The sequence below is a fragment of the Bombus bifarius genome, unplaced genomic scaffold (genome assembly GCF_011952205.1).
Source record: "Bombus bifarius isolate JDL3187 unplaced genomic scaffold, Bbif_JDL3187 scf7180000008000, whole genome shotgun sequence".
Classification (NCBI taxonomy): Eukaryota; Metazoa; Arthropoda; class Insecta; order Hymenoptera; family Apidae; genus Bombus; species Bombus bifarius.
Window position 1 is genome coordinate 781456 of NW_022884379.1, and position 14319 is coordinate 795774.

The following is a 14319-nucleotide window of genomic DNA, read 5'->3' on the forward strand; positions in this document are numbered from 1 at the left end:
TAATTTGCTGATTTATCGAAATTCAATATTGGTCTTAACCTACATCTATATTTAGGGAATTACTCTGTGCTCTAGAGTATAAGATAAAATATTAGCTAAATTATTAAATCACTAAGTTACTAAATTATTAAATTTCGGATTAATGGTACAAAATTTTTTCACTCAGAATAATTTATTAAAGATTATTGTAATATACATAAGTACATTGTAATATATAAATATATAATTACTAATTATTAAATTACTAAGTTAGTAAATCGTTAAATGTTAGCTCAATGTCGACGATGAATTATAATAATCTTCTCCATTCCAAAGAGTTTCCTCGATCACAATTAAATTCTTTATAAAACTTTCGATGTACAATAGACACTTTCAATCTCTTTACTTTCAATTTCTTTATCAAAGCAAGGAACAAAACGCATTAGCCCATTTATTTCGATCGTGCCGTAAAATTGAGTGTATTATACGGATACCGCACATAAATTCAAGGACGTAATGAAAACCGTAACCAGGTCGATCTCCAGTAACCTCGTGTCGACGACAAATTACTATTCGCAATCTTTCATTGCCAAACGCTGCGATTTCAATAATTAGCAAATTGAAACTTATTAAGCCTCTATCATAGTTATCAATCTTCGTTTATTATCATTCATTCCATTTAATAATTCATTATTTATATAGCGCCAGAAATACGTAGGTAAGCGTTGATTAAAATAAGGATAGCTGATACTGAAAGCAAATACGTACCATAAAATCTACAAATTTTATTTTCTATTTACTTTATGTTTCTTATAATATCCACATCTTTCAAAAATCAAAAAAATATTCCTCCAGTTTTATTTCATTCTTTTTCCTTTAAAAAGTAAATATTTCTTCCATTAGAAATTGTTGTTTATTTACCGAAATGTTTCTTTCTTTCGATATAAATTGTCTCATTTCCCTGATACGACTAAAAACTAGGCGATCGATAAGATGATGAACCGAAGGGAAAAATTTTTCGGTGTCTGCCGAGTATGTTGACCCGCGCTGGTTCGTTGAAAGCCATCAGACTACCCAGAAGATGATTCCATGAATGACACACTCACACGTTCACACCGTTTGCGAATCTATTTCACTTGGTAAGGGTATTGAAAACATGAATTGCTCGACGTGTTGCTACAGAAAGAAGCTCATTTTCCTACACAATCATGTTGCCAGGCCTCTTTGAGACGCTCCAGAGAACTACTTCGAGGAACCAGTTAAGAAGTTCCAGGCGAGAGGTCAACTCGCACCCTATTTCCTCTAAAGTACACTATCGTTCATAAGTATTACATCAGGACATCTGTTGGTTTCATAATATACACGTGGTAACTGAAAAAATCAATCGGCCAGAATTTTTTACTTTTGAACAATTGGCGAAAATTTGTGTTTAGGTCTTAGACTAAGTTTAGAACGTTTACATTCATTAAAATGTGCTTATACACGTAGACACAAGTGTTTATTGATTTTGTTATTGGATTAAAATGAAACATGTTCCTGCATAGTAAGTTGGGAAAATTGATCGTAACATAGTATCGTGTGGTTACGTAACACAAGTGTTTCGTAAACTATCGACAACCTGTCGATAGCTGTCAGTCACGTAGAAGTGAGCATCATTTTGTAATAGAAAATATTATCTTACTTGCTGAAGCTTTCCACATAAATTGGACATTTCAATAAGAACGAACTATATGTATATGTGAAACGAAATCAAAACATTTCTTTTGATTATAAATTAAGCCTTTGCATCAAATCAATATTAATAAATGATAAATAACTGTGATATTTTACGCGTTTACTCGAAATTTAAAGATACAGAGGCACAAAAAAGAGAATGTATGTACTACACGAAAATATATAAAATATATAAAACGAATCTTTCTACTTAAATTGTATTTCTATAGTTATGTCCATAAAAATATAAATTTCCATAAAAATCCGCAGTCTGATAATAAAAATCTTTATTGTTGACGAATCAATCACCTATTGTCGAATCAACTACAAAACACCCATGGCTTTTCTTTAGCACGTTGGCATCACGTACAAAAATTGACAAGTTTCAAGAAACAAAATTTCAGTCCTAACGAAGAACCACACCTCTGTTCAGCAGACAGCATGTTAACAAACTGCTACGTATTCTTCCATCAGAATATTTCTAGAATCATGAAACAGTTCATATTTTTATACAATGTCATCGTTCTTGCTCCTATAAATGAAGATATAATTACAATTGGAGAATTGGGTCAGAAAGATATTTCTTCTCGGGCCGAAAAGATGAGGACGAAGCGCATAGTTGGTTCCAAAAGGAATTCGATACACGTAAAGTTCTTACTTCTTCCTCGGCAATTCGTGTACGAGGTTGCTTTTAAGGCCATCCATTTCCTCGGTTGTTGTATTCCCAGCATTGTTCTTGCTGCATCGCGACACAAATTCCCGCCAAACAGATTTCTGATCTCTTGCGAGCTATTGCTCGTGCCTTAATGAACAATCTGTTTAAAAGTAGTTTGCCTCTGTCCTTTCTCTTGACAACAGTTTCAAGCTGTTAAGGACCAAGCAACAGTTCATCATAATGTTACGCGTACTTCAATTTCTTTAAATTTCATAAAATTGTAGAATTTCGATGGAAGAAACGGTGATGACAAAAGTATTAAGCAAATCTTTCGAATTCTCCTTCAAAGCTACAACGTTAAAGCGCGGAATTCGATAATGTAAAATGATTGAAAAAGATTTGCAAGCGAAATGTTGTGTAAACAGCGTTGGCTTATAATGGATTAAGATGAAATGTAATGTTTTAAATGATAATATAAAAAGCATGATTATCTGCTTAGATAGAGAAAGAAATCTCGTGCATTCCGATTGATTGCACTTACCTTAATCGAAAAATCATGATAAGAAAAATTAGGTAATGTGCCTCTTTTGTTGCTTTTACGGAAATGTACCCTAATGTACTGTACATGACTTGTTTAAGAAAAACACTTGAATAATGTATATTGAAAAATGTTCTACGATGTGTATATAATCCGAAGGTTGCCTTATCGTTAACCGACGTTTATCTGCAGGTTTTAAATGGATTTTCCTTGGAAATTTATTTCGTATGTGTAGATATCGACACAAAATAAAGACTTTACTTGTTAATTTATAAATATATGTTACCCTGAATAATAATAGATAGTAGATTCATGAATGTGGATAATAGGGATTATTTAAAGAACTATCCGTTTTTAAATCAGTCTTTAAATATCTTAAAGAATTATCTTATATTTTTGCTTAACGTTTCACACCACAGTTTTCTACAGGTTACGGAAAGTAAATATTCCTTCCTATAGTGTAATTATGTACTTTACAAAGAGAAAGGTGAATACACGTAAAACTCCTTTTATCATACTCGTGCCATAGACACTACATAAAAATAACATTCTTGTGTAACCACATCAACATTGACTACGTTATTTTTATATGAAACTATGAACTTTGTTTGTCTCGTTGCTATCGAGACCGATTATCACAATCGAGGTTGTCGACGCTACTCTCTATATGTTTCATTTGTTAAATAAACTATTTAGTTAAACAACTAATGATACTGCGTGTACATATTGATTTTGATATTGAGAATTTTATTCTCGGTTATTTTGTTTTATTATGTCAGATTAAAATAAGAATTATCAATTTCGGAATTTCGAAAGTTTTAGAATAAAACTGTTACAATTTTATTTCATCGTTTATAAATCGCCTTAAAATAATTCACGTTAGTCACATTTATTCGTACCTTTCAATGTTATCGACATTCTTTATCGTGATCGTAACACACAAAACACAGACATTCCAACACGTTTCTGTCGAGTATGATGTCACTAATATGGAAGATGATCGAAAAAAAAAATAGCCCGATCAAAGATGAACTTTTCTCCGCTTTTTACCAATCAACGATGAATCATGTATATTTTAAATAGCAATAAAGGAGATCGTAGTTACTTATCCTTCCATCTCGGTAAAATATCGTAGCTTTTTATATTGAGATGTCGGGTTAAAAATTTAAAAAATTCGGAGACAAATGATGTACCAGTGAGAGAAGATCAAGCAAATGCAATCATGTTTTTACTCTTGGGCGCAAGCTGATAATCGTGACATAATGAAACAAAACGAACGTGATGATTCATCTGGAATTGTTTTTCATCGACTGTTTTTTTTCCTTCTTTTCTTTCTTCATAGTCGATTATGTAAAGACGATGATTAATCGTTGACGTCCCAGCGTCACGAGACATCGATCTATCAACGAATTGCATTTCGTGTATTTTTAGTCTTTCCAGTTAAGTTTACAAGCGGAGTTTACTTTCTCTACTTTTACATTTATTTTCCTTATTAACGTTTAATTGGTCTTACGCAATGGAAATTAATGCAGTTGGGGCTTATTCAACTACTTTATTTAGTTATATTGGGAACAAAGTAATTAAAGATCGGAATTTTCCAGACAAGTAGACTTTAAGAGGAAATGACAAAAGTCGGAATATTTTGTCTTCATGGTTCATGTGAAATGTACATATATTATTTATTTCTAAATTAATATCATTAATATTGTATAAGTGTAAAAAATTAACAGCTTGAAATCGCTAAGAAATGCGCAATATCACAAAATCATTAATTATTCATAAAAGCCAATAAATTGAATTGTTCAAAATCTTTCCAGAAAAGTCTACATTCCTTCAATAACTCGTTTAACCAAATTTTTCCACAATTTTAACTACATCTCTGTCAATCAACCGTCAACAAGCTCATTCCTAATCTGTCATTCATCTGAAATGAAAAAGAAACACTGAACAGAAGTCGACAAGCAAACAAAGAAAAACACGAGATCGAGGAAGCCAGTAAAAAGAAGCGAAAGGACGAAAAATGTTAAAGAAGAAGCATAAACCGCGGAATGCTGCCAGGCAAGAGGATCGAAAGGCCTTTAAGCTCCACGCGGAGGAGGAGAAGGTCGGATCAAGGCTTCGTGGAGTTCGATTTTCGGCGTCTCGAGCGAAAAACAGATGAACCAAATGGTTTCCTGTTTCGTCTCTCACGCGAGAATTCTATGTGTATGTGAGCGCGTGCAGTTCAGAGCGTGACGAGTAGCGATGGGCTTAAGTACGTCGCAAATAGATTCAAGCATCGATCATCTGGTCTTAAATCCTGTAAACCATGGCTTCGCAACATTTATAGGCTGAGACAGACCCACTTTCGTCAAATTTTTTTCCCGGTCCACGCGAAGATTGCACGGAATGTAATTGCAGTCGAGAATTAATCGATAAGCAATTCAAAATTACTTTAACATAGACCTGCGGAAAACTAAACAGAAACAGTAATTCTCACGCGATCTTTAACTTACAATCGTTCATCCGACGATTCTCGATGAGTAAGAGTAAAACTCTTTCAATGAACATGTAATTACTCCCATATTTTAGTATTTAACGCGATTCGTACTTTGGGAATCCACGCTTTATACTAATTTATAGAGCTATTCGCGAAAGTATCTTCACGTTTACCATAAAAGATTTTTATGCTTTTGTTGGTAATTTCACTAGCATTGATAATAAGGCAAGATACATCGTGATCATATTGATAAAATTTGAAACGAATCTCAAAATGTATATGAAATTTGTGTCCGTTCTTTTGACACATTCTGATATTGACGCATATGGTGCGTCGCGTCGGTTTAATTATTATTATTATTTGTGTCATTGAACTCGTGATATCGAACTTGATCCCATCACTAGTGTGGCAGTGCACCTTCCATGGAGAATGCTCTTTCGCAGGAGAGCGTGCTGATGGAATGAGTGTGGCCATTCCGTACCGTGGAATGTTGCTCTACCGGCTCGATAAGCTGCATGGTATCAGAGATCTCGTAGGCGCCATGACTCGTGTTGATTACTCGATTTCAGCGTTATTGCTACTGGACGAGTTATTTGTGATCCTAGAGCCCTTCAGCTGTGAAATAGATGGCACAACGCTAAATAGGTGTACGTAAAGTGGATATATACGACGATGGTTAAATACAAAGACAGTGTGAGATTTCCGTGTTGGAAGAAAGTTGTTTAGTTTCTGTTCGTTTTCTAGTTCTCGAGAGGATAAATGGAGAATTTATGATCTACTGAAGTGAAGATTTCAGAGAAATGATGTATGGTGGGTTGAAAATTTAAGAATGTGTTAGTTGTGATTGTATATATGTAGTTTTGTTCAGATGTTTATATATATCTAATGATATATTACTGTTAAGTTAGTTCAGCTTGAGAGAGTTTCTATTTCACTTAAAAAATGTGCAACTTTCCGGTCGGTAGAATTTTTATTTATTAATGTATTATATCTGACTAAAACTTAGTTATTTTATCACGATTTCTGGAATTTCTATTTTACTTTAGAATCGGAAAATAGTATTTTTAATTTAGCTTTCAGTTATTCGATTCCTGTTTGAATAGGAATTTCTAAATTTTTTTAAATCGTTTTATTAATTAGAATAAATGGTATCCAGTTGAAGGTTTCTAATTTATTTTAATATAATTTTTGAAATTTCTTTGTTATTTTAAAAACAGCTTTTCTCTATTTATGTCGGTCAGATTTTCTAATTAAAGGAAGTAGATAATATTTTCGAACAAATTGTTTTATACTCAGAATAATCTTACTTCAAGATTAATAAATTAATCTATTCACAGCTCGGCTCATTCAGTTATCCTAACTTATGTTACGAATTATTACAATCGAGTTGATAACGCTATGAATTATTGAATAAGGTTGAAGTTATAAATATTACAATGAACTTGAATCATGAGATTTCGATCCACCAGAATTCGACTTTTTCAGCATCTGGATTATCCCAGCTCCTACCGTTCAAGGTTCTCGTTATGTAATCTACAATTGTGCAATATATTGGCGTTTATAAATAGAAAATGTAATGGACGAAATAACTTTTCTTTCCAGTATAAATACCCAAAAAGTTAAAATAATAAAACATCTGTAAAATATATAAATCTATAAAGATATAAAAATTTGTTTGTTACTAACACCTGGTCTATTCTTGATCGTCAAATTGTATCAGTAATTTTATTCTATCAATTAATATTTTTCACTATTGCCATAATTGAACAAAATTCGAAAGAAATTTACAATTTATTGTTATACAATTTCTTATTATTATTGTTATACTACAATTTCTTTATCCAATATTCAAACAATTAAAGTGTACTGTTAAAATGGAATAAATTGGTACATGGAATAATTTTCGCTAATTACCTAAATAAATGGTTCTTTAATTGCTTCAAAATTATTCTTATCGCACGATTATACGTTTCACCTGGTGATCCAATCGTGAATCGTAACAACTTAAATGAGAAGAACGAAAGATCTAAATGTATTTCATGCAGATTGTTATAATTGTTATGTATGTATAGTGCTCGCGTAACATAGTAATGTAGTAATTCTGCTCGACTCCGGTATTGATGCAATGTGTCCCCATTAACAACCGCTTTGTTTCAATGAAAGTGCTGAGCTTGCAATCCAAACATCTTGATTGCGTCGCGTTCACAAAACGTTGCACTCTCAAATTTATAATTCCATGAAATTGATATTCGACACGTAATTCTTATGAGAATACTCTAAGATAATTTATTATCGCCTGGAGAAGATCAAATTTTTTATTCCAGTAAACACTCTCACGCGCGACGATTATTACACAGAAAAGATTACATGAATTAAAATACACCAATATGTATTTCTATATTCTAAATTAGTATTTAAATATAACTAAATGTACAAAGTAAAATAAAATCTTCTAGAATTTAATGGTCGAATAAGAGGAAAAAAAAAACTAATATCAAGGTAACAGGAACACGTGAATTATTTTTTTGTACCATTGAAAGTTTCGAATTAAACACGCTCCTTGAATCGTGTTTTTATAGAAAGTATTTCTGATTAATGACAAGTGCGCTAAAGACTTTATTGCTTTGTGCGTCAAAAACTGTTTTCTACGTATTAGCAGTTAAGTGGACTAAGAAAAAGACAATTAAGGAGACGTCGATGATTACGTTATTACATTCGCGGTAAAACAGCTGGTATGTTAATAAATTATTTTTATAGAACGATTTATAAAATAATCGATCTCGGTCAAGGGAGAGTATCGTATAGATGAATTGAATTATTTCATTCTATCAATCAACAGATTTTTGATTCGTTAGTAAAGTCAACATTTGGCAAACCAAGTATTTCTATGAAAGGAAATTATGTCAGATTTATTTATGAAATATCATTATTCATTTAATTATTAAATGAAATTACTCAATTCGATTCGATTACAAGAGAACATAAATTCGTATCTATGATTTTCATGGATTAAAGAAACAATGATACACGGCTGCAATAAAATGTACTTACAATGTACAACTGCTACAGGACAGTTCAATTATGGAAACCATAAAGTTTTGTCAGTACAACCACAATTGTGTACGGTGCGAAATCAAATTTGCATGTGTGCCAGATTTAGGAGATGCAACGAGTCCAACAAGCTATTCCAACTAATTGTCACTGTTATCCTACTGTTGACCTAATCAGACTCCATCTCCCTCCATATACGTATACAAGTAGACACAATTCCAATGAAATACAATGGAAGAGCTCAAAAGAACAAATAACAATGTTTGTCGCTTTCTAGGAAATCTTCTAGTATGTTTAATTTCTGTTCAGTACATTTCAATTTCTTGTGACGAAATACGCATCATATTACACTATTTCTATAAATGTATCAATAATTATTACATCATAAAGGAATTATATTTGAATCACGAAATTATAGAACCTTAGAATTATAGAACCTGTTTTTGTAGAATTATTTCATTTTCATTTGACTATATAAGCCAGAACATAAATCATGTTTCATCATACCAATTCCATGAAAAAGTCAAAAGTTTGACAAGGATCGTGCTTATTATGAACCTCTCGATCGTAACCAACTTTATACACATTACTAAGTTACCTTTGCATTCTTAACGAATATTGCAGTTTAACGATCTCCAGTTACCACGCAACATCGTGCGTTATATCGTGAAAGTTAATCGAACGATGGCTCCAATATGATTCAAAGAGAAGAGAATTTCGAAACAGACTGCTATTTGTCGTATATGTAATCTTCACTCTGCTATAGTCCCGTAATCGAAAGAATCGTGGACAAAGATTTGTAACGATCGTTCTTAATTGGATATCAAATCAGGACAGTCGATGTGCATATAATCTAGTTAGCTATTTGGCTTATGTTATTTACGGTGATAATCCACGGATAGAAGTTTACAATCGTTCGTGTATCAGCTGTTAGTGCTACAAGAGAATGATGATATAGAGACAGTATATAAAAATGATTGGTCAGAATAAAGCATTGTAATTAAAATCGCTTAAATATTATATTTAAATATTAAAACGAGTATTTATGTCTTGCTTATATTTTGCATACTTCTATATATTCCGTATATATTTGCATATTACAATTTTTCATAAATACATAAACATCCGCAGTCTAATAATTACTCAATTCATATTTCACGCGATAAACTAAATACTATAATAAATATGATAAATAACAAATCACAATACATGTCATGAATTATTAATTTATATTTCATTATAATTTCTGTCCATACAAATGAATATCCATGATAATATTTTCATTTAATTCTTGATTACAGGTGAAAGGAATTTCTCGACTTAGGCTAAGATGTCACATCACAGCGACGACAACATGCTGATAGCAACCTCGGACTCTTTCTGGGAGCCAGGTAACTATAAACGAACGACCAAGAGGATCGAGGATGGCCATAAGCTCTGCGACAGTTTAATAGCTCTAGTCCAAGAAAGAGCAGAGATTGAGAAAAGTTACGCGAAAGCGTTGAAAAATTGGTCGAAAAATTGGAACGACAAGATCGAAAAAGGACCGGAATATGGAACCACCGAGGCTGCTTGGAAAGGAGTTCTCGTTGAATCGGAGAGGCTGTGCGATCTCCACCTCAGGGTCAAAGAGAATCTCTGTAACGACATCATTCACCAAGTGAAAACGTGGCAGAAAGAGACCTATCACAAAGTACGTGCTCTTTTCTTGTGAATAATCTCTGACATATCGAGATGAAAGTCTATGTTTCCTTTTCTCTTCCCTTTCTTTTCTTTTTTCGTTTGCTTTTTCTTTGTGTTAAATGTTTGATTAGTGGATCGGTATTTTGGAACAATGTTGAATAAATCAACATTTAACCTTAAACTTTCACATTTCTTTCTCCGTTTTATCTTTATTTTACTATCTTTACAAATAATTCTTTCCCCACGTAGGTTTTCATAATAATTAATAAATTGCACACTTGGATGTGGTTCGAAATTGCAGTCAATGATGACGTTGAAAGAGCGAAAGGAGATGGAGGACGCGTTCAAAAAGGCGCAGAAACCATGGGCGAAGCTTTTGCAGAAGGTTGAAAAAGCAAAGTCCGAGTACCACAACAGCTGCAAAACCGAACGAACCGCGGCGAACATGGAAAGGAACGCATCGGCGGACAGTTCGCTTTCCCCTGACCAGGTAAAACGATAGTCGTCCTCTCTATGTCGATTACAGTAATGAACAGTTACATCATTCTCACTCGTACGTTATCGACGACTAGCGCAATCGTTACGTTACATATTTGAATCACAGCGATTGTCATCGTGTTCGCTTTCAAAAGGTACTTTTCGACCACTCATTGTAATGTATTGAAGAAAACAGAGTACTTTGAACGCTTCGTTCAAGTTAGAACGATTAAAATTATGACACTTGAACAAATGGTTGAGAGAATTGTTTACTATTCAGAATCATGTTCGACGGAAACTTGTAATTAAATGAATAATCATAATCAACGTACAGTGTTTTCATCTTTAAATTTGTGACAATTATTTGAATATCCGTAGAAGTAAGTCATTGCATAAGTTATTGGAAAAATCTCCAGTCTTGTATGACTTGGAATTAAGTAAGAAGAAAGTTTTTTTATTATCTACATATTTGATTAAAAGTTTACATTAAACAATCTATTAGACGATCTGCATTTTAAAAACGAGGAAAAGTTTTCTTAATTAAAATTCTTTTACGCTGTGTTTCGTTTTCCTGGATATCCTGGATTGTTGTTAGATAACAAAACGAGATGAAATCGAAGTTGAACTAATGGAAATTTCACACTATTTAAATCGAACGATTCTAAAAATTAGGACGTAATTATCTTACATCTAATCTAATATTTAAAATATGTATAATTTCTATTAACGCTTCCACTAATGTTGGAGATATATATTTATATATATGTATATATTTCGGAGATGAAAGGACATCGAAGCCTCCCCTTTGGAACTTCGGGATAATCCCCTAACACCGTAATCTAGATTCTATCATAGGCGTAATTAAACAATTGTCGTCTTTCGATCCGATTGTATTTGTTTGAGATTTGTGATAGTGAGCTTGGGCTCGAGGTGACAGCCAGTCGCCGAACGTAGCCGCGGTCACGGGATGAACGCTTTGTCTAACAAAGGTACGGAGAATTCTATAACTCTACTTAAAAAAAATATTTGTAGCGGCACGCGACAGTAAACATTCCAACGGTTTCTGCCCCGTGGTTCGCGGATCCTATTCTTCGGATATGATGGTTACCAGATGCCGACGCGTCTCCACAGTACGTGATCAGCTAGCCCGAGAGCCGTTATCTAAGATCTAGTTACCTAAAGTCCTTCAAACAGACAAACAGTCTTTGTCCCAACTACGGGAAGATAGGAGAGACCTATTTTTCAACGAACGGCGTCTCCCACCAACAACTTTCCCTCGAGGGCGGGTAGCATCTTTTTCTAACCACCGATATGGAGATTGACCAATTAGCAGCAACGTCGGTTTCCCTTACTTTCCGAACGTAGGATATCCCCGACGAATCCGATGATCTCGTGTCCTTAGACACACCCATCATAGTTTTCCTCTGAAGTATCACCGGGACGGAAAGTCATTCTCTCGTGAGGTCGTATTAGCGAGATACTTAGTGTCTGTACGCTCGATCGATATTCCACGTTTTAACAAAGAGTCCGACTTAGATATTGTGAGCATGTTCATCCATCATCCCGTTGACCGCGGATTCGTTATTGAACCTAAGATCATTGTCATTAGTTTCTCGAGTATCTGATTACCACGGTTACTTGTCCAATTCTATAATAATCGTATTTGCACTAGTCAATGTCTTCTCTATTGCATAACGACATCGCGTAGTCCGAACGAAGATTCATTTCACGCCCCTAACTCTAATTCTAATGTAAATCCGACATATATAAATTACTCTGAGAGAGAGGAAGATAGAAACGAATTTTACAAGCGATATCTTTTGACATAAAACGATTCTCCAACCACTTTAAGTAGCATATTATATTTTTTTAAAAATAAAATAGAAGATACATCCGTTGTTCTATATAGAAGGTATTACGTATAATTCTACGAAAATCAAATTTTTCTCTCTTCGAAGCGACGGTACTCTTGACAAAACATAACGCATACGTACGTACTGATACACAGTGTGTACTTACATGTGCGTAATACTAACATTTAGTATGTATCTCGATTACGCAATCGCGGCTGAATATAAAAGTAGATACTGTTGTTCTTTAGCAAGTATTATTTTCAGATGGCCCGAGGCTCTGAAAACGTATGTGAAACAAAAAAAAAACATCTCGTGTTTTAATTTTTATCGAAAATCTGCATGTCGTGTTGTCTTGTGTCCTTGAGAATTATCGATATTTGTACTCTCTGTCTTTTCGCTTCCAAATTTTTCGTGAGTGTCCGAATGATCCTTTTTTTCTTGCACGTTTCAGTCGTGGACTGTAAACTTCGTTAAATCTTTCAGCTGCATTATTAGATATTGATTGTGAAATTTAATGTTCAACCATTTTTACGTACAATACAGTTACACGAAATATTTACAATATAATTTTTTTGAATATTAAATATTAAGTAAAATAAATATTTAATATTTTATGAACAAGAGTAGATCGTAGAATTTTGTTAGTGCACAAAATTATTTTCCCTTATTTTGGGTTGCATCACTTTCTGTTATTTTTAAGAAGATTTCGAAACCTGTTTTGAAATGATATTTTTATAGAAATAAAATATCTGGAAAAAACGTTACTCTACGTCTCGAGTGTTATGAATTTGATAAATCGCCAAACGAGAGGCGATCTTCTGAAAAAACGACGTTTTTAGATGACAGTTTGTGGATGTGATGCATGGGGCCACAGAATGCGAAAATCCTTTAGGAAATCTAAAATAGGAGACGTTCAGCTTGTATGTATAATAATAATGCATGCAGCATGTATGTTTAATTAACATTCTCTCATTTTTCATTACAGAAAGCTCTGCTGGTAAGCAAAATCTGTTTCACGCTTTCTTCCGAGTAATAATTTTATCACGTAAACATCGAGCTTTTCAATGGTTATTGTTCTAAGATTCAAAATTCAATTTTTTAAATAATTCAAGATGAAAGTTCGAAAAAAATAGATTTTTTCTATATTATCTAGAATATTCTAAATTTGGAAAACTGAATTTTTAGATTTTTATACAACTTGACAAATTTGAAATCTATATTCAATAAATAATTTATTGCTTATCATTTAAAGAGTAAAGTTTATACCAAAATTCTAGATGACATTCTCATATGTTTGTATTTCAATTAGTAAAAGATGTAAAGAATAGACGGAAAGTAACGAAAGAATTAAAACACTATTAAGCAAAGTTTTAAATAGAAACTTTGCAATTTATCTTTTAGCGAAATCAAATATTATACATATAGAACAGAATTATAAATCCATGAATTCTTTCATATATAATTCTGCAATTTACTTCGATAATTACTCGATGATTGCTCGTTATCTCTGTTTAGAAGTGAATTATAGCGGCCTAATACGTTTCAACATAGAATTTGCTCTCTCTATCCCCTTTGTGCATAAATTTTTAAATCTTGTGAACCACTATGCTCTAATTGCTTGGCCAGTTACCTACCTTCTTCAATTGTAGATTTGTAATTTCCAAGAAACTATAAGTCAATCTATTAAATTATTCCATTCTCAAAATCAAATTATTAATTCTATATATATATATATATATATATATATATATATATATATATAATGTGAAACTTTAAAGTTTTTACATATTATATATTAAATGTTCATTTTTTAAATTTCTTTTTATTTATTATACGCTTCTTCTTCTTACTCTTACATCTATACATGTAAATGTTACACAACAAGAAGTTA

General features: G+C 32.8%; 1 protein-coding gene across 5 annotated transcripts in view; it reads left to right on the plus strand.

Annotated features, from left to right (window-relative positions):
- LOC117206223 (protein kinase C and casein kinase substrate in neurons protein 1) overlaps positions 1 to 14319 on the plus strand; it is a 58821-nt gene that overhangs the window by 38647 nt on the left and 5855 nt on the right. For 3 of the 5 annotated variants that reach the window (XM_033445360.1, XM_033445364.1, XM_033445361.1), the window contains exons 2-4: positions 9717 to 10108; positions 10400 to 10588; positions 12693 to 12713. In XM_033445360.1, the coding sequence (XP_033301251.1) occupies positions 9746 to 10108; positions 10400 to 10588; positions 12693 to 12713 (573 nt within the window). In that variant the 5' untranslated portion in view covers positions 9717 to 9745. Of the gene's footprint in view, positions 1 to 9716; positions 10109 to 10399; positions 10589 to 12692; positions 12714 to 13413; positions 13426 to 14319 lie in introns of all 5 variants that reach the window. The other 2 variants (XM_033445362.1, XM_033445363.1) reach the window with 2 other exon arrangements.